Consider the following 22,490-nt stretch of genomic DNA (forward strand, 5'->3'; position numbering starts at 1 on the left):
TCAAGGATTATCAGTAAGGACCAGAAACTGGCATAAGGCAAGGAAAAGACTCCCTTCAGAGCACCTGGAAGGAATCAACTGTCAACACCTTGATTCTGAATTTCTAGACTCCAGAACTGTGACAGAAGAAATCTCTATTGTTCTAAAACACCCATTGTGATACTGTGTTATAGCAGCCCTAGGAAACTAATGTAAATGTTAGGAAACTAATGCAATACTTTGTATATGAATCTCATTTTTATGTTTGCATTTTAGATACATAGTTGGTTATATACGTTTTTACACAAAGGTATGACCCCATTCTCAATTGTGTTTAGGGGAGTCACATTCTATTTCAGTTCATTATAGATGCACTGCATTACTAATACACATTCTAGAAATCTGAAAATGTCTTCAGGAAAAAAATACTAATTGGTAATAAGCATTTTTTTGGAAAATCTGCCTGGAAATGAATCAGCCACTGAAATAGTTTCATTTCCTTCAGTCTCTAGATTTTAGAGGCACTGTGAAGTGATTAAGGGATTATTGGGATTCAAATCCTAATTCTGCTACTTCTTTGCTGTTGTTTGCACCTTGGATGAGTTTCTTAGCTTCTCTCCCCAACCCTCTTTTCACCAAGGAACCAAAGAAGCAGGTGGCAATTGGCACATAGCGAGTACTATGGTCTGAATTTTTGGGTCTCTCCAAAATTCATGTGCTGAATTCTAATCCCTAAGGTGTGACTACTGAATATGGGGCTTTAGAGACATGGTTAGGCAATTCCTCATGACTCACCAATGTCCTTATAAAAGAGACAGCATAATGCTAGGCAGTATCTTCTGCTTTGTGAAGATGGAGTGAGAAGACTATTCTATGAACCAGGAAGTAGGCCCTCATCAGATACCAAATCTTTTGGCACCTTCATATTAAGCTTCCCAGTCTCCAAAATTGTGAGAAATTGAGCTACATTGTTTTTAAAGTATTGTGGCTTATGGTATTTGGTTATAACAGCCCAAGTGATTGATGCCAGCAAACTATTGAACACGTGCTAAATGCCAGTCTCTTCCTTCCTAATGCTTGTAGCTCACTGTCATGAATTTATGGCATAGAGCAACTCTAGCATGCCACTCACCTGCACCAAAACATTACATGGCTCTCCACTGTCCTAGTGAACAAGGTAAACAACATACAAACATTGACCCCATCTAATTTTCACCCTTTTTTCTCCCTTACTTTCTATCTAGTCAAGGTCCTAACTCCTATATTTTAACACAGCTCATATTTATCCCCTACCCATAAGGCTTCCCAGATCATCTGTATCAGACTTTCTCTCCATCCACCATATTCTATAGCACAAGGTGAAGATCTTTTTCTAGGATTCCCAGGAGGTACTTGTGTATGCTATGTCTCATTTGACAGATTATGACCTTCAGGAGGGCAGGGCCTCTATCCTTCCCACTTTGTATCCCCTATAATACCCAAGAGAGAGTTTAACACTTACTAGCTACCCAATAAATGGTTGTTAAACTTAGTTGAGCCCCTATATTTTTTCTTTGTGGTAGATGCCCTAAGAAAAACATAAAATAAATGAATTACTTTTTCTTCTTTCCATTGTAATATATATGCCCTGGGCTAGTGAGTATTTGCAAGCCTGGTTTAGAACTTAGAAAAGTCATCAATCTAAGAGAGGGAGGAAATGCATTTTAAATCACAGAGCAATATAGCCTTACATAAGGCCTTCTAGCAAGGCACTTATTGATGGGCCATAACCCAGGTGCTGGTGTTATCAGAACAAAAGTCTGAGGTTGAGAGACAATGAGTGATCTTAACTTTTATACTTCATAGGTATGCAATTCAATGAAACATCTACAGATGGAAAGTTTGGATTTGAGAATCATATGTGGGTATCACAATGCAAATAATTGGCTTTCTTTCTAAAGAACATCTGTTGAAACATCTGAAAGCAGTTGTTTATACTGCTGCCAAAATGCTGAAAAATATAATAATTCTCAAATGAGGTTAGAAATATCCAGGGGAAGAAAAATGTTTTTTTTTATGTAGTTCTGTTTTTATTAAATCTTCTTGTTGTTTCTCTAATATGGTACATAGGAGATGTTCAATAATATTTGTTGAATGAATGTTGAATGAAAAGCAGAAACTCATTAAACAGTTGTTGAATGAATCATTTCTCTCTTTTTTTGGACTTATAAGATACATTTTCAGAAAATAGTATTCTCACAAAGTTTACTCATGTCATATACCATTTTTATTTGGCATAAATTTAAGTAATGCTACTCTTGCTCTGTACATTATGGGATATAATCAGCACATATATCTATAAGAGAAAAAAAATCTCAACACTATACAAAATGTATGAGTAAAGCTAGATCTATGATAGCAACATATTAATATCTTAATATGTTACTTTTATTCATTATGAAAATGTAAAATTTGAATTGTGAACTTACATAATTATGCTTGCTTCAATAAACAAAATAAAAATTTAAAACCCTGCTAATGCCTTATAGTTGTAGTAGCTCTGTGAAGATTCTAATGAGATTTAAAAGCAACAGAATGTTCTGGGATGTGAGAAAGACGACTGTGGAAGATGAAGATGCCATTTCTTCCCTCATTCTCCCTTTCTTGAATTTTCCAGCAGCTCTCTTTTCCATACTCCCAGATGAGTGAGGCGACTGAGCTCCAAAGGCTGCCCAAACTTGCTCTGCCAAGTTTCAGTACAGAAAGAACATGTTAAATAATAAATGGAGTTTGAGTGTAACTAATAAAATTGGAATGTTAAATAGCATCATGCTTTTGAAAACCAGCTTCCTTGTGAGGATGCTCCCTGTGCACGTCCACAGGAAATAATTCTGAAGGGAGTGATATTAATTAGTAATATAGTTTATCTTCTGGAAGCCCTTTCTTTTGATGGCCGCTGTGTTATGGTTCAGAAGCCTCAAGTGCTCAAAGAAAATGACTCCAACCACAATTTCAGCTTTGTTTTCCATCCTTGAATGGATAAAATAGTCCAATTTATTTCTGTATATCTAAGTTATACACATGTATCCTAAAATGAAGGATTATGAGTTATAAAAAGGTACTTAAGAAGGGTCTTGAATGAAATGGTAAAATGCTTGTGATATAATAAGAAGAAACACAAGAGCAGAATCCCAAACTGAATTTGCAGTTTCTGAGTCCAGATTTCTTGATTTCAGTTGTCTGTCATATACTAGGTTGGCAACCTTGATAAGATAGAGTCCAAATCCTGATTCTGCTACTTCCTATCTATTGTATGTGACCTTGGACAACTTACTTAGCTCTCTCTGCTTCAGTCCTCCAAGTATCAAAACCATTGGTCTCATAGGGTTGATAAGTATATTAAAAGAATAAATATATGTCAAGGCCTCAGATGGTCATTGAGTTGAATCATTTATTGAATTCAATTTGCTCACTGAATTGTTCTGTGCCTCAATTTCCTCAATTATACTATGAAAGTCACAAAAAAAAGCCATCTTGAAAAAGTTTAGAGTATTCAGAATAGTACTTGGCAAATATGTGATTCATTAGAGTAATATTATTAAATAATATTAACTATTGTTATTATACATAATAATATATACTTATTATTTATTCACAATAATTTCAAGTTTTGTAAAGAAAAAATGCTGGGTGAGGAGGGTTACCTGAAAGACAATAGCCAAATTTTCATTAATATTTTCTTCTTAATATACTTATAGGTAATTCTTTTCTGCTTCACTACACTTTCCAGTGTTTTCTTTTATAATAAACTTGAAAAACTACATTTTATGCCGACATGACTTGATGGAAATTAAGGCAGAAATTCGGAATAGGTTAAAATTTATAACTGATTATACTGCAGCACATATGATATCTTAATTAAGCCTATTGTGATGTGACAAAAATTTAGATTTACCTTATTTTACTTAGTTCAGAATATCTTCTAACTAGAAATTACTTTTCAAAGCTTAACCAATGTCAATTTTACATTCAGAAATGAAGTCAAATGTTTACTACAATGTCAATATTTTGACCTACTAAAAGTAAAAATATTTTATTTTTTAATTTAAAAAATCCCATGCGAAAGTCCCAAAGGTGCCTTTCATGTTTAAGCTTTAATTAGTATAACCACTTTGGTCTCTGACACATATTACGCAGATATAGAAGTGTTAATATTACTGCAGCTTGATTACAAAAGGCAATGATTAATTTTAAAGCAGAGGAAAAAAGATATGCCCTGATTACAAAGGAATGATTAAGGCGGAATGTCAGACATTGCACATTTATAGCACTCTTGCCATCATCCAAGGATAAGACTGTGCAAAAGTTTATATTTAGAATCACGGGTACTTTAGTACTTTGGGACACTGGATGTTTGTGTCTTGGAGCCTGAGCACCTCAGCTCTTTTAAGGCCTAAAGTCTTCTTTGGTTCGTGCACAGAAAACTACCCTGACTGTCTAAGGGGCCCAACCAGCCACCCTAGTTTGAAGTTCTCGCGAGGCCAGAACGAGAGCTCTGGCCAGGGCCCACCCGAAGGTTTCCCGCCCTAGCAGTGTTGGTAGGTGCCATTTTGCCAAGAGTCTGAGAACTTTGAAGGTCTTGGACCAAAGAAATGAGGGCCCTGGGAGGAAAAGACAGACCACAGCAAGGGCTGCTGGCCAGATGCGCTTGAGACTTGCGTGAGGGCGTGGGGGTGGGGGACGGGAACCCGGACTTGCAAACTGCCAGCGGGAAAACGGAGGCCCGTGGGCGGCTCCCGCCTCTGGGCCTAGACTGCGGCCCGCGTGGGGCCGCGGCTTGGCGTGGGCAGGGACGCGAGTTGGAGGCAGGTCCAGCTGGAAACCGGCTAGAAGAAGCCGTCCTTATTGTCTTTCCAGGATCCTCAGACTCGGTTATAAAATATTCAGCAGCCAGAGAAGGATTCGCGGGAGCCCAGGCCCGAGATGAGCCTGGAGTCCCTGTTTCAGCACATCATCTTCAGCGAGCATCAGGCTGAGGAGAGTCGTCGGGTGATGCGAGAAGGTCGGGTGTTTTTGCCCGTTGCTCAGAGCTTTTTGTCTTCTCCAGCTGGGAGCTTGGAGGACGTAAAAAGCCTATGGTAGTGATCAGGGCCCTTAGGGGAATCTGCCTTTCTCCTTGAGGGAAAGACAGCTGGAAAGTGCCCTACCAAATGCTCCTGGAATGGGGACTTAAGAAAGATTGATGTGTCTAAAGATTTCATTTCTATTGCAGTAAGGTCAGAAATAACCAGATGTCGTGAAAAAATTAAGAAAGCAACAGAGGAGCTGAATGAAGAGAAAATCAAATTGGAATCTAAGGTATTGACGTGGACAGCATGCTAATTATCACTTGATAAAGCTGGATTGGGGGCAGGGATATTTCACTATCTAACAAACTTGTCCTTCAACTAGGAATCTCTTGACTTTCTGTGTCAGTTTGCTGTCATCCAGTAATATTTAAAGTTCTGAATCTGGTGATAACCTTCGGTTCTAATACGAACTTGCCCCAAAGAAACCAGTTTAAGTAATGAAGAATTCATCATTCACTTCATGGGATGGTTAAGGTTTTAAAGGAGCATGGTGTCTTTGGAAGAATAAGTAGTCAGTTTAGTATATAAATTTGGAATAATAAATAATTGAAGTGTGCTATGTCGATCTAATGGATTGAGCATAATTTTCACGAGTCTTCTTTTGTTTTTCAGTTCTTTGGGGGCATGTCTTTCATCCAAAAGTACACTGCTAGCATTTCTCTTTTTGCTGCAGCATTTGTAAAGTTCTGTCATTTTAAATTGGAGTGGGAATCCAATGGCTCCTTGAAGGATTTTGAAGAGTGGATAAAGTTTTGGAGAGGCAGACAAAAGAAGTAGAGAAAACATCTCTTGAGTCTGCCTGAGTTCTGTTGGGAGAGAAATCTAGTTAAAAGTAGAGGACTGCTATCTGGGAATAGGAGGAAACTCTTACAAGTTCATAATCAGGGAGAGGTGATAAAAATGGTTTTGAGAGGATCTTTCTGAAGTCTGATTTGGCAGATGGCAATAGATTGTTAGGAAGCTGAAAATGTCATTTAAGTATGTTGCAATGAAGCCTCACTATGGGTCGAAGAAGATACTAATTCAAAAATATTTATTCAACACCTAATGATGAACTAAGCAAACTGTGCAATGGGACATCTGAGCAAGTGTTTGCTTTACATATATCTAATCTAACTTATATTGTGAGGAATTTTCAGTTTTCTTTCTGGATAATATGATCCTAGAACCTTCTCCACTTGGTGAGCTTCAGCTTTTCTTTCCATATCCTGCTCAAACATCGCCTCCCTGGACAATATGGTAAAATTCTATTAAATAACAATGCATGCTTTTGTTTGTATCCCCCATTATTTTGTGAGCAATAGATATTTTACCCATGTTTTTTCTTATGTCCATTGCCTAGCATACAGTATACATTAGTGTGTTTAATGAATTAGTGAATACCAGTTGTGTGGTAGATAATAGGGAAAGTGCTGTGTTTTTGTTGAACTGACAAAAATTATATCTATTTATAGTTACCTTGTGATGTTTCTATATAGGTATACATTTTGTAATGCTCAAATCAGGATAAGCATGTCTATTCCTCAAATATTATCATTTCTTTGTAGTAAAAAGATTAAAAAATCATCTACAGAAAAGATACTCTGTACATTATCTTTTGAAATACACTGTACACTGTTATCTATAGTCACCCTTCTTTGCAATAGAATGCCAGGACTTATTTCTCCTAATTGTAACTAAGTACTGTTGACCACCATTTCTCCTTCCCTCTACCCCACCCCATTATGAGAGACCACTTCTAACTTAAAAATTCAGAACTATTATTTGGTGACACCCTACCTCCTGTTTTGCCTATGAATAGATAAATTAGCTGTTACTAACAATACTAAAAGCTGGTGTGGTGAGCAAAGCATAAACAATGTTATTATGCTGGTTTTCTTTTCCTTGAAAAAGAATTAAGATACAACTTCTAAGTAACCAGAAGCTAATATAAGTAATAGGCAAAGTATATATAACTAGGTCATGCATAGTTAATAGTGCACGTATAGGTGGGCACTGTTCTAGATACTTCACCTGTATTAACGCCTTTAATCTTAACTAGAGTCCCGTGATGAGGCACCATCATTATCCCTCTTTTAAAGGCAAGGAAGTCAAAAGGTTAAATGTCTTGTTCATGGTATATAGTTTAAAAACAAACTACTGTAATAAAAGTAACAGTTCAGTAATGACAGCATATTTTATTAAAACAGATTTTTTTAGTTCATCTTAAAATTTTTTCTTCATGACATATAATAATACATCTGAAGCTTTGCATTGGAGACAATATTTTTAAAAGGTCACCTATGTAAGTTTTTGTATAAAATGCATTTTTCCTAGATTGGCAAAGATATTGACCTGACAGATAACATTTTTTTTAAATAAAAGGTTTGTTTTTGTAACATTTTCTTTGTAAAAAAAAATACTCTTTGTAATATTTTCTTTGTTAGGTACCTGTTTTCACGAAAAATGGAAATGTAAATTGTTCATATATATATATATATATATATATATATTTGAAGAAAATGTTGAGTCAATTGTTTGTATTAGAGAGAAAACAGAGCACATCTCTAGCATTGTTTAGAAACATTTGCCAAAATTACTAATTAATATAGGCTCATAAATGTGCATTGCTTTTTAATCAGCTCATATACATGGATAATAGTACAATTGAATCTAACTAATAAAATTAACATATAAGGGTCACAGTTCATACAACACTAATTTGTAATTGAAATAATTTGATTTATAATTACTATCATGATGGTATGTGTGTGCATATAAAGATTTTAAAAGTGGAACTACAATTATAATATAAATGACTAATGGAAGAACTAAAGAAGTAATCATAAATTGATTTCTTGTTTCTTTTATTCTCAGAGTTAATTATATGCCTGCCAATAACAATGAAAACATATTTACTTGAATATTTGACTTGGCATTTATTGACCCATTTGTCAAGTGGAAGCAACATAAAGAGAAACTAGAACACAATTTGGATAAGGCAGTGCTTGAGCTATTGTACAGTTATACATTCAGAAGATATTTGGGCATTTATTTTGGAGGTTGCTTATGGTCAAAAAATGTATTTAAGATGTACAGTATTCATTTTTTTCTGTTCTGTAAAACTCAGGTAGCATGTAATTAGAACTTGAATGATAGCATTTGCCTTTCAGGGCTCGATGAGTCCTTTAAAATATATGGTTGTGAAAGTCTCAGATTATATAGTATGATTACTTTGTGAATTGGACAGCTACAGTATGCCTGGTTAGGTTTGGTAATATGAAAACAGAAAGATGAGAACATGCCTTGGATTTACATTAATGCTTACCAATATGCCCAAAGCTTCCAATAGTCAAGGAAAGGTTTTATAGAATTAATACTAGAGCAAACCAAAATTAAGGACTCAGAGAACAATTGTAGTTTTTTTACAAGCATCTAAAAAAGAGTTTCTTCTATTTAAAAAAAAGCCATATAATTTGGGCATTTAATTTTTGTAAACAAATTATATGAAACCTCAGATAATACCATAATCCCTTAAGCAGGAGTAAATGGAGGAAAATCTGAGGCTATTTTATGAATAATTTGTTTATTCTTTCAGGTTTAACTTATTGCATAAGTATAGCAATAATAAAATGTTTTGTGAATTTTAAAGAGAAATTATATTGAAATAAAGAAGAAACTTAAGGTGACTTTGTTTACTTCTTTACTTCAAAATGTGCACATTTCTTTTTTTTAATTGGTTAAAGTTAGGAGCCTTCCAGAACAGCAGGCAAAGTCATATCCTTTAGTACTCTGTTACCTAATTAGGGAAAGAACAAAATCTCAAATTACCATCATTTATAATATTGAAATAGAGTCTTATAAGTGTTTTTTCCTTTCTAAATTTGTTTTATTGAAGAACAATTTACATCCTGCCTAAATTTAATTTTATTATTGAATAAAAGTTTCTTAAAGGTCACGTGCAGTTGCTCATGCATGTAATCCCAGCTAGTTGGAAGGTTGAGGCAGAAAATGGCAAGGTTGAGACCAGCTTGGATGACTTAGACACTGTCTCAAAAAGTGAAAAAGGATTTGGATGTAGTAGTGGTGGTAGAGCACTCCTGAGTTCAATCCTCAGTGCTGCAAAAAAAATTTTTTTTCTTAAAAATATGAATGAAAGAAGGGCATTGTTTCTCCCCTCTAATTAACAACTTTTTAAAATGACATGAGTTATTTAATCTTGACTTTAGAAAATAAAATGGAAATTCTGTTTTTCAAATTTTAATACATTCCTATATTTCCATGAATTGTGACCAATAAATTTTTTTATGTTTTTATTAGTGTGTTACAGTTATACATAATAGTGGAGTTCATTTTGATAGATTCACAAATGTATGTAATATAATTTGCTCCATTTCAATCCTCAGTACTTCCCCTTTTCCTCCCCTCCTCCTTTTTTAAAAAAATTCATTTATTTATTTTAATTAGTTGAATGTGACAGTAGAATGCATTTTGATTCATTGTACGCAATTGCAGCACAGCTTTTCATTTTTTGATTATACACAATGTAGCATTGTACCATATTTGAAGTCATACATGTACCTAGGGTAATAATGTCCATCTCATTCCACCATCTTTCCTGCTCCCATACCTCCTCACCACCCTACTCTCCCCTTTGCCCAAAGTTTGTTCATTTTTCCCATGCCCCCCTCCCCATTATGGAGATGGTTTTTTGGGATTGACTTACTTTGTTTAGTATGATATTCTCTAACTTTATCCATTTACCTGCAAATGCCAAAATTTTATTCTCTTTTAATGCTGAGTAATATTCCATTGTGTATATATACCACAGTTTCATTATCCATTCATCTATTGAAGAGCATCTAGGCTGATTCCACAATTTAGCTATTATAAAATTGAGCTGTTATAAACATTGATGTGGCTGTGTCCCTGTAGTATGCTGTTTTTAAGTCCTTTGGGTATAGACCGAGGAGTGGGATATCTGGGTCAAAAGGTAGTTCCATTCCAAGTTTTCTAAGGAATATCCATACTGCTTTCCAGATTGGCCGCACCAATTTGCATTCCCACCAGCAATATGGGTGTTCCATTTTCTTCACATTCTCGCCAACACTTATTGTTGTTTGTGTTCTTCTTGATAACTGCCATTCTGACAGGAAATGAAATCTTAAAGTAGTTTTAATTTGCATTTCTCTAATTATTAGAGGCGTTGAACATTTTTTCTTATATTTGTTGATTGATTATATATCTTCTTCTGAGCAGTGTCTGTGCAGCTCCTTAGCCTATTTGTTGATTGGGTTGTTTGTTTTTTTGATGTTAGCTTTTTGAGTTCTTTATATGTCCTCAAGATTAGTGCTCTATCTGACATGCGTGGGGCAAAAATTTGCTCCCAAAATGTAGGCCCTCTCTTTACCTCATTGTTTCTTTGACTGAGAAGAGGCTTTTTAGTTTGAATCCATCCCATTCATCAATTCTGGATTTTATTTCCTGTGCTTTAGGAGTCTTGTTAAGGAAGTCGGGATCTAATATGACATGATGAAGATCTGGGCCTACTTTTCCTCTATTAGGCGCAGGGTTTCTGGTCTAATTCCTAGGTCCTTGATCCACTTTGAGTTGAGTTTTATGCATGATGAGAGATAGGGGTTTAGTTTCATTTTGCTGCATATGGATTTCTAGTTTTCCCAGGACCATTTGTTGATGAGGCTATCTTTTCTCCAGTGTATGTTTTGGGTACCTTTGTCTAGTATGCAATAACTGTATTTATGTGGCTTTGTCTCTGTGTTTTCTATTCTGTACCATTTGTCTACATGTCTATTTTGGTGCCAATACCATGCTGTTTTTGTTACTATAGTGTTGTAATATAGTTTAAGGTCTGGTATTGTGATGCCTCATGCTATGCTAAACCCAAGGCCATCATCATTTTAAATGGAGAAAAATTGGAAGCATTCCCTCTAAAAACTGGAACAAGACAGCGATGCCTCTTTCAATATAATCTTGAAACTCTAGCCAGAGCAATTAGACAGATGAAAGAAATTAAAGTGATACAAATAGGAAAGGAAGAACTCAAACTAATCAGTATTTGCTGAGACCTGATTCTGTACTTAGTGGATCCAAAAAAAACTTCACCAGAAAACTTCTAGAATTAATAAATGAATTCAGCAAAGTAGCAGGATATAAAATCAATACCCATAAATTAACACATTCAGTACATCAGTGGTGAATCCTCTGAAAGAGAAATTAGGAAAACCACTCTATTCGAGGTAGTCTCAAAAAGAAAAATAAACAAACAAAAAAACTTGGGGATCAACAAAAGAGGTGAAAGACCTCTACAATGAAAACTTCAGAAAATAATTGAACAAGACCTTAGAAGATAGAAAGATCTCCCATGCTCTTGGATAGGCAAAATTAATATTGTCAAAATAAAATGGCCATACTACCTAAAGTGATATACATATTCAGTGCAATTCCAGTTAAAATCCCAACATCTTTCCTTATAGAAATAGAAAAAGCAATCATGAAATTCATTTGGAAAACATAGAGTCCTCTCCTTCATTTCCTCCTCCCTTCCCTCAATCCTCTTTTCTGTTCTACTGGTCTTCCTTCTATTTATTTATTACATTTTTATTTGGTATATTATGTTACATGTAAAATTGGAATTCATTGTAATATACTCATACATGCACATAGCATAATTCGGTCAGTTTCATTCCCTAGTTTCTCCCTTTTGCCATCCTCCTGCCTCCCCCTCTATCAACATCTATTACTCCAACCTTTCCTTTTATTTTCATGAGATTCCTTTTTTTATTATTCCTTATTTCTCTGTAGCTTCTGCATGTGAACCTTTGACTTTCTGAGTCTGGCTTAGTTTACTTAGCATTATGTTCTCCAGTTCATCCATTTACCAGAAAATGGCATAATTTCATGCTTCTTTATGGCTGAATAAAACTCCATGTGTATGTGTACCACATTTTCTCCATCCATTTGTTTATTATTGATGGACACCTAGGCTGGTTCCATAATTTGGCTGTTGTGAATTGCACCACCATAAACATTGGTTTGCATTTGTGACTGTAGTGTGCTGATTTTAGTTTGGAGGGATAAATATCAAGGAGTGGGATAGGTGCATCATATGGTGGTTCTATTTCTAGTTTTTTGAGGATCTCCATATTACTTTCCAAAGTGGTTGTACTAATTTTCACTACTACCAACAATGCATGAGTGTACCTTTTCCCCCATATCCTTGTCTGCAATTATTGTTACTTGTGTTCTTGATGATTGCCATTCTAATTGGAGTGAGATGAACTCTCAGTATAGTTTTGGTTTTCCTTGCTCTGATTGCTAAGGATGTTAACATTTTTTTCATACATTTGTTGGCCAATTTGTATTTCTTCACTTGAAAATGTCTTTTTAGATCATTTGCCCATTTGTTGACTTTTTTTGGTGTTAAATTTTTTGAAATTTTTAACATATTCTGGATATTAATCCCCTAATGGAAGAGTTGCAGGTAGAGATATTCTCCCATTCTTTAGGCTTTCTCTTCATACTCTTAATTGTTTCATTTGCTGTACAGAAGCCTTTTAATTTGAGGCCATCTCACTTATTGACTCTGGGTTTTATTTCTTGAGCATTAGGGGTCTTGTTAAGGAATTTGGTGTCTGCACCAGAGTGTTGACCCTATGACTTTCTTCCTAGCATTTGCACTGTTTCTGGTCTAATTCAACGTGACCAAGAAAATTTGGGGCATAGTCATACTTTATTGCTTATAATCTTTAAGTCTCCTTTACTGAATTCCTTTAAGCCACTTGACTTTAAAACATTGAAAGTACGTAGGGTGGTAAAAGGAGAATGGGATCCAGAGTACAAGATAAGAATTGGTCTTAGACAAGAGGAGGGATGTCTTTTGTGTTTTAAAAACTAAAACTAAATAACTAAATTCTTACTATGGACCAGAGCTTATCCTAAGCAGTTTAAAGATTATATCAATTTTTACAAGAAAACCCTGTGCAGTTGACATTAAGAAAATTTTAAACTCAGAGAAATTAAGTTACTTGTTTGAGGTCACATAAGTGGTAAGCAATATATCCAAGGTTTGAATTTGTACTGGTTGACTACCCTGTGAACTTGCCTTAACCCATTATACTGTAGTGTAAAAGGAGGGAAAGAAGGAAAGATGAAAGCAGATGGAGTGGAGGCTGAGGCTGGGTTCAGCAGTAGAGCACTTGCCTGGCATGTGTGAGGCACTGGGTTTGAATCTTAGCACTGTGCATGAATGAATAAAAAATAAAGGTCTCTCAACAACTACAAAAATATTAAAAAAAGAAGAAAGTAGATGAAGGGAAGTTTGAAGACTCAGTGACAGGAAACTGAAGGCATGATTCACTCAAAGTTGTCCTTTACTTCATTGTGTCAAATTTTCTAAGTATGTGTCATGTGTGTTTAAAGAAGTTATTAATAGGAATGTGCCATTTCATTGTTGCTTTGCTTTACCAGTTGAGTACCCTTATGTAAGCAAGAGAATACTATTCTTTTGGAAAGATTTCCCTGTAATATGACTACTCATCACTAAAGATCAATTAGGTTGGGATAAATATATTGTCCTTTCTGTGGGAGGACTAAAAGTCACAGAAAGCACTTCTTTGAAAGGAGGCTCTTTTCAGCTTAGGATTATCTTGGTTGCAAGTAACAGAAATTCAGTTCAAAACGGCTTAAATAATCTAGGGAAATGAATTGATTTATGTAATTGAAGATCTAACTTTTGATTTGACAGTTTTGTAAGTTGTAAATGCATCAGGTTGCTTTTGACAGAAATCTGGCCATGGTGGCTTTACAAAATAAGGGTTAATTTTTTTTTCTCATATAATGGGGAGTCTGAAGGTGTGCAATCCAGGGCCATTAAAGCTGCTCAAAGAAATCCTAAAAGACCCTAGCATTTTTTTTTTTTTTTTTTTTTATACCATCCGTAGCATGTGACTTTTTCCTTAGAGTCACAAGTACTGTTCTAGTGCTAGGCATCATATCTGAATTCCAGCTGGAAAAAGAAGAAGGACTAAAATAAAAAGCTTATCCTCAAACAGCCTTATATTGTTTTAGGGGAAGGGAATTCCTCCCCAGGGACTTAAGGCCTGTGTCTTAAAAATTAGGATTTTGCTATATAATCTACATTGGCAGTGGATTCTGGGAATATATTTTTTAACTGAGTATATTATCGCACCGAGCAAAACAGGAATTTTATTACTAAAGTAGAATAATGTGCCCTTGTGAAATAATTTACTGCCAACTCCTAAGGTCACATGCCTTTTTTGTTCAAAACCAGAAAGAGAATGTTGTTTCCAGAAACTTTCTTTGAAAAACAAGAAAGTTTCTTCCTCAGACCCTCAACAGGTAACTTGTCTTTCCCATCTAATTTTTCACAAATTGTGACTTGTGACTACCCTGTGAACCAGTAACTGTGGTTTTCCAAATCCACTGGACTGTTGGAATGGTGCAGGTTTCTGGATTAACTAGTTACCGAGGAAAGGAGGAATGCATGTCAGGGAGGCCACCATGGTGTCTGCAAGCAAGTTTTCATCATTAAAGTCAGAGTGGTTATGTAGAGAGTGCCTGTGGTCGGTTGAAGTATTTCAGGTTAATTATTGATTATGTTTTATCATTTACTCTTGGTATGATTTATGACATGACAGAATATAATGCAAGATTTCCCCCTGTACATTTTCCCCTCACTGAAGGAGTTATGCTCAAGTCTTTAAAAAGCCTTTCAAACTATAAAATGCACTTTAAATTCTTTTATTTTGAACAATAACTCAATTAATGGTAGTTTCAAATGCTTGGAAAAATCACTTGATTAAATGGGTAAAAGGGGAGGCAGAGACATTTAATGGACTTGTTTATTATTCCCAGGAGTATGACCTCAGGGTTCCAAGTACTAGATGTCATTGTAAAAAAGTCACTTAATGATGACTTTAAAATAATTAATAAATCTCTAAAACATAATGTTATTTAAAAAACCTATAGAAGTTGCATAAGTTTGGTATCATTTAAAAATATGCAAGCAAAAACATATCTTGTAAGGGACATATAAATATAGTAAAAGTCTAATGACATGCATGGGATGATAAATAGCCCATCAAGATAGTGATTATCTCTCTTAGTGGTGGAAGATAACTGTAATCAGGGAAGGGTATACAGGGCACTGTATATACATATAATGCTTTTTTTTCTTAAGCTCCGGGTGGGGACACAGCTGCTAGGTCACTTTACAAAATAAAAATACATTTGAGAAGCTACAAAGCAGACTAAAAATTACTACATAATTCTAAAACATTGTCTTTATCACAAAAGAAACCCTCTATTTATTAACAGTTACTCTTTTATGTCCCTGTCCCAACATTCAAAAATTAATACATTTTTTTATCTCTGGGCATGTCATAAATAGAATTATAGTGTATGTGATCTTTAGTAATTGACTTCTTTCACTTAGCATATTTTCAAAGTTATTTATGTTGTAGAATATTATTGATATCTTATTCCTTCTTATGGTTGAAACTATTTTACTGTATATGTAAACCACATTCTGTGTATCAGTTCATCAATTGAACATTTGGATTATTCTCACTCTTTAGCGACTATGAACAGTGTTTTTAGCTGCTGTGAACACTTATGTTTAAGTGTTTGTCTGAACATACATTGTATTGCTAGGTCAAATGGTAACCCAGGTTAATGTTGTTTAGAAAATGCCAGACTGTTTCCACAGTTGCTCCATTATTTTTCATTCTCATCAGCAGTATATGAGGGTTCCAGAGTCTCTGTATCCTTAACAACACTTATTCTCTGTTTTTTTTAAAGATATCTTAGTGGGTGTGAAGTGATGTCTTATTGTGGATTATATTTCCAGGTCCCTAATGACATTGCTATTGAACATCTTTTCATGTGCTTATGGGCCATTTGGCTCATATATTCTAAACATGAATTCTTTGATTAATGGTCATGTTTATGATTACCATTCTTTTATGGGGAGACCTGGCCTCTGAGAAGTAGAAGCCTCCCTTCATAATAAGTGAGCTGAAATGACTACATTTCTAAATGAAGTGAAAAATATTATATATAGCATTTATTGGATGTCTTTTTCTCAACTTTGTTTTCATGCTTATAAGAAAATCCAAAGAATATTTCATGGCTCTAGCAATTTAGAGCAAATAAATACTAGATAGCATTTCTGTCTGTAAGGTATATAAATCACAAAAGTTGTGTACTTCCTGGCTTGAATCCACAAAGTGGAAAATCCACTGCACAGTTTCTAATTGTTAAATTTACCAGTGCCTCTGTTTCTTTATTTTTTAAGAGCTATTCTTAACAAATTGTTTAGCCTGAAATGTTAGAAATGTTTTGAGCAGAAAAAAAATGTTTTCCTTTCCAGGAACTGACGGAACGATTCTTTAATTAAAGAACAGTAAATTTGTGGCTCAGTATGCAGAAAGCATGAGATTAAATTTTAGTTTGCTAGTCTCATAAAGCTGTATAGCACAAAAGAATGCTTTTTTTAAAAGTTTCCTTTGTGATTTATGATTTCTTAGAAAATCAATTAACTGTGATTTTCACTTCTAAATATCTCCAATCACACATTGGATAATCATTCATTCTACAAACATTCATTAAACAACCTCTAAATTGCACCATGAATAATTGGCAAATAAATTATATAACACCTTTCTTACTCTAGTAAGAGAATTGACATCAAGCAACTTCAACAATATAAAACTAACTAAACTCAAGATTTTTGAGGTTTTCATTTTTAAAAGTTTATAATCAGTTTTAATTTTCTCTCTAACTCTATAAAGAAAGTCTTATCACATTTGTCATAAATAATTATCCAGAACTTGGAAATTGACAAAAGAGAGTGTCCTTCAAGTATCATATTGAGCATTATCCACTAGCCACCTGTTTTGGAATAATATGATTTTCTAAGGATGTGTAACTTTGTAAGAGGTTCTTTTGTTCTTGAATATACCAACCATTCTTTTATGGCTTTTGCACTTGCTATTTCCTGTACCTGAAATATTTATTTCCTCAACTATTATTGTGTAATTCATACCCACTTTATTTAGGTCTCTCTTGGTAGAGTGTTATGGGTTGGATCTGAAATGTCTTCCCAAAACTCATGTGCTGAAGGCTTGACCCTCAGTGTATCAGTGTTCAGAGATGGGACCGTGGGAGGTAGATTGGATCATAAGGATTTTAATGTCATCAGTAGACTAATCCATTGAAACATTCATAGATAAAAAGGATTTGGGGGAACTTTAGGAGGTAGGGCCAAGTTGTAGCAAATAAGTTACTACTTCCTGGCCACCATGAGGTAAGCAGCCTGCTCCACTGTGTATTCTCTACTATGATGTTTTGCCTTGCCACAGGCCCTGAAACAATGGAGCCAAGCAACCATAAACTGAAACCTCTCAAGCCGTGAGATGTTTAATAAAACTAATTATTTTCTTCCTTTTAAGCTTTTTTTTTTTTAGGTATTTTGTTATAGCAGTGGAAAGTTGACTTATATAGTAGTGACCAGCTAACATCATAGTCAGTGCTAACATCACATGGGCCCCATGAAAATCTTGGTGGTTAGTTATCCTAGGTCTCTCCTTAGTTGCCACCTTAGAGCATTGTTTGTTTGTTTAAATGTTTTCTCTGCTTCTTTCTTTCTTTTCTTTTCTTTTCTTTATTTATACGTGGTGCTGAGGATCAAACCCAGGGCCTCACATGTGCTAGGTGAGCCACAACCGCAGCCCAGAGCATTGGTTCTTTAAAGTATAATGTTCAGATATGTAGGAGTCTCCAAGATACTTTCAGGGATTGTGTGAGGTTATACTGTTTTTATATTAGTACAGAGACATCACTTTCCATTTTCATTGTGCTAACATGTACCTTGGTATTATAAAAGCAAAGGTGAATAAAACTGTTAGCACTTTGGGACAAAGTAAGGTAATGGCACAAAACTATACTAGTAGTCACTGTATTTTTCACTCACTCATTGTATTATGTACTCACACTAAGAAAATGAAAATTATTATTAACCTGTATGTTCTGCAGTCTAGTTTTGTGTTTAATGTTTTCTGAAAGCTTAAATTGTGTTGCTCCTCCCCCATTTCTGCCTTCCTTTGTATTTCATCTTATTATATTTTTATATTTATTATGTCTTTCTTGCACTTACTCTTTGAAATATTTTTTAATTGTTGATAAACTTTTATTTTATTCATTTATTTATATGCATTGCTGAGAATCAAACCCAGTGCCTTACACATGTGAGTCAAGAGCTCTACCACTGAGCCACAACCGCTGCCCCTTGCTCTTACTTTATATTGGATGTACCTTTGTTTGCATCCTCTTGATTAGCAAAAAAAGAAAAAGAAGGACATCCCACAGTAAAATTATGGAGGTATACTAATCTCTTTCTCTGAAAGTATTAGATAATTCTTTTTCTCTTCTGTTAACGATTTTTCATAGGGTTTATGGTATTGTCCTGTAAGATCAGTTCAGAACACTAAAGAAAGAAATTGAAGAAGTCCTCAGAAGACGAAAAGATCTCCCATGTTCTTGGATAGGCAGAATTAATATTGTCAAGATCACTGTCTTACCAAAAGTACTATATAGATTGTAAACAATCCCTATTAAAATTCCAACAACATTTTTCATAGAAATAGAAAAAGCAGTCATGAAATTCATTTGGAAGAATAAAACCCTGAATAGCCAAAACAATCCTTAGCAAGAAAAGTGATGCAGGAGGCATCACAAAACCAGACCTTAAATTATACTACACAGCTATAATAACAAAAACGGCATGGTATTGGCACCAAGCAGACATGAATGCCAGTGGAACAGAATAGAAGACACAGAGACAAACCCACATAAATACAGTTATCTTTTACTAGACAAAGGCACCATAAACATACATCGGAGAAAAGATAGCCTCTTCAACAAATGGTGCTGGAAAAACAGAAATCCATATGTAGTAGAATGAATTTGAATTTGTATCTCATCCTGCACGAATCAAGTGGATCAAGGACATAGGCAGAAACCCTACACCTACTAGAAGCAAAAGTAGGCCCAATTCTCCACCATGTCAGATTAGGAAATGACTTCCTCAATAAGATTCCCTAAAGTCTGGGCCGGAGTTGTGGCTCAATGTTAGAGCTCTCGCCTAGCATGCATGAGGCACTGAGTTCGATTGCTGGCACCACATAAAAATTAACAATAAAATAAAGGTATTGTGTCCATCTATAACTAAAACACTTTTAAAAAAAACTCCTAAAGTGCAAGAAGTAAAATCAAGAATCAGTAATGGAATGTTATCAAAACTAAAAATCTTCACAGCAAAGGAAATAATCAAGAACAAGAACATAAAGAGAGAGCCTACAGAATGGGAGAAAATCTTTACCACCTGCACCTCAGACAAAGCATTAATTTTTAGGATATACAAAGAACTGAAAAAACTTAACTCAGTTTATTTCACAAATAATCCAATCAATAAATGGGCTAAGGAACTGAACAGGCATTTCAAAGAAGAAGAAATACAAATGGTCAGAAAACATGAAAAAAATGTTCAACATCTCTAGCAATTAGAGAAATGCAAGTCAAAACTACCCTGAGATTCCACCTCTCCCTGTCAGAATAGCAATTATCAAAAATACAAGCAACAATAAATATGGGTAAGGATGTGGGGAAAGAGGTTCACTTATATATTACTGGTGGGACTGCAAATTGGTGCAATCACTCTGGAAAGCAGTATGGAGATTCCTTAGAAAACTTGGAATGGAACCATTTGGCCCTTTATTTCACTCCTTGGTTTGCCACTTCAATGTTTATAGCAGTTTATTTCACAATAGCCAAGCTATGGAACCAACCTAGATGCCCTACAACAGATGAATGGATAAAGAAAATGTGGTATATATAAACACAATGGAATATTCCCTCATAAATATAAAATTATGGCATTTGCCATTAAATGGATCAAACTGGAGAATACCATGCTAAGAGAAAGAAGCCAGTCCCCCAAACCTTGTTGATATATGGATGCTAACCCACAACAAGGGAGGGGAAGATTAGAAGTTCACTGGACTGTAAACAAAGAAGAATGAGGGGAAGGGAGGTGGGATAGGAATAGGAAAGACAGTAAAATGAATTGAACATATCTTTCCTATCCTCACATATGAATACACGACCAATGTAACTTCATGTCATCTAAAACCACAAAAATTGGATCCTAAATGGAATAAGTAGTACTTATTCTATATACGTATATGTATATATATATAATATTTGAAAATATATTCTAATGTCTTGTATAACTAGAAAGAACAAAAAATTAAAATATCAACAATTCACACAAAAAGAAGTCTTTGCAAAGGCTGGAGGAAGGAATGTGTGAGCTATTTGAGGAATAACAAAAAGGCTAGTGAGACTAGAAAGGAGTGAGTGAGAAGACTAGTTGGAGACATGCTGGAAAGAAATGTATGTTTCTAATAGGTTTAAAATTATCTTCTGTGGTACAGTTTCCTAGGTACAGATCATGGGAAGACTAATAAACTATTGTAAGGACTAACATTTCCTAATATTGAATCTTTCTTTCTTACTGTATTATTCGTACTATGTCATAGTGAGTTATTATTTTTTTTTCAAGTTCTTCAACTTTTCTATATCTCAGTTTTTTTTATTGGTTGTTCACAACATTACAAAGCTCTTGACATATCATATTTCATACATTAGATTGAAGTGGGTTATGAACCCCCAATTTTACCCCAAATGCAGATTGCAGAATCACGTCGGTTACACATCCACAATTTTACATAATGCCCTATTAGTAATTGTTGTATTCTGCTACCATTCCTATCCCCTACTATCCCCCCTCCCCTCCCCTCCCATCTTCTCTCTCTACCCCATCTACTGTAATTCATTTCTCTCCTTGTTTATTTTCCCTTTCCCCTCACAACCTCTTATATGTAATTTTGTATAGCAATGAGGGTCTCCCTTCATTTCCATGCAATTTCACTTTTCTCTCCCTTTCCCTCCCATCTCATGTCTCTGTTTAATGTTAATCTTTTCTTCCTACTCTTCTTCCCTGCTTTGTTCATAGTTGCTCTCATTATATCAAAGAAGACATTTGGTATTTGTTTTTTAGGGATTGGCTAGCTTCACTAAGCATAATCTGCTCTAGTGCCATCCATTTCCCTGCAAATTCTATGATTTTGTCATTTTTTATTGCTGCATAGTACTCCATTGTGTATAGATGCCACATTTTTTTTTATCCATTCATCTATTGAAGGGCATCTGGGTTGGTTCCACAGTCTAGCTATTGTGAATTGTGCTACTATGAACATCGATGTGGCAGTATCCCTGTAGCATGGTCTTTTAAGGTCTTCAGGGAATAGTCCGAGAAGGGCAATAGCAGGGTCAAATGGAGGTTCCATTCCCATCTTTCCCAGGAATCTCCAAACTGCTTTCCAAATTGGCCGCACCAATTTGCAGTCCCACCAGCAATGTACAAGTGTACTCTTTTCCCCACATCCTCGCCAGCACTTGTTGTTGTTTGACTTCTTAGTGGCTGCCAATCTTACTGGAGTGAGATGGTATCTTAGGGTGGTTTTGATTTGCATTTCTCTGACTGCTAGAGATGGTGAGCATTTTTTCATGTACTTGTTGATAGATTGTATATCCTCCTCTGAGAAGTGTCTGTTCAGGTCCTTGGCCCATTTGTTGATTGGGTTATTTGTTATCTTATTGTCTAATTTTTTGAGTTCTTTGTATACTCTGGATATTAGGGCTCTATCTGAAGTGTGAGGAGTAAAAATTTGTTCCCATGATGTAGGCTCCCTATTTACCTCTCTTATTGTTTCTCTTGCTGAGAAAAACTTTTTAGTTTAAGTAAGTCCCAATTGTTGATTCTTGTTATTAACTCTTGGGCTATGGGTGTCCTATTAAGGAATTTGGAGCCCGACCCCACAGTATGTAGATCGGAGCCAACTTTTTCATCTATCAGACGCAGAGTCTCTGATTTGATATCAAGCTCCTTGATCCATTTTGAGTTAACTTTTGTGCATGGCGAGAGAAAGGGATTCAGTTTCATTTTGTTGCATATGGATTTCCAGTTTTCCCAACACCATTTGTTGAAGATGCTATCCTTCCTCCATTACATGCTTTTAGCCCCTTTATCAAATATAAGATAGTTGTAACTTTGTGGATTAGTCTCTGTGTCCTCTATTCTATACCATTGGTCCACCCGCCTGTTTTGGTACCAGTACCATGCTGTTTTTGTCACTATTGCTCTGTAATATAGCTTGAAATCTGGTATCGCTATACTGCCTGATTCACACTTCCTGTTTAGAATTGCTTTTGCTATTCTGGGTCTTTTATTTTTCCATATGAATTTTATGATTGCTTTATCTA

At 35.1% G+C, this 22,490-nt stretch overlaps 1 protein-coding gene across 1 annotated transcript in view; it reads left to right on the forward strand.

Moving 5' to 3' along the window:
• Positions 1-4,752: 4,752 nt before the first annotated feature.
• CCDC172 (coiled-coil domain containing 172) overlaps positions 4,753-22,490 on the forward strand; it is a gene marked incomplete at its 3' end in the record, with an annotated part of 69,289 nt that continues 51,551 nt past the window's right edge. Inside the window, exons 1-2 of the mRNA XM_081268829.1 lie at positions 4,753-5,020; positions 5,231-5,316. Coding sequence (XP_081124955.1) covers positions 4,942-5,020; positions 5,231-5,316 — 165 coding nt within the window. The 5' untranslated portion in view covers positions 4,753-4,941. The remainder of the gene's footprint in view (positions 5,021-5,230; positions 5,317-22,490) is intronic.

This window comes from Spermophilus citellus (assembly GCF_964194105.1).
Source record: "Spermophilus citellus genome assembly, chromosome: 15".
In the NCBI taxonomy this organism is placed as follows: Eukaryota; Metazoa; Chordata; class Mammalia; order Rodentia; family Sciuridae; genus Spermophilus; species Spermophilus citellus.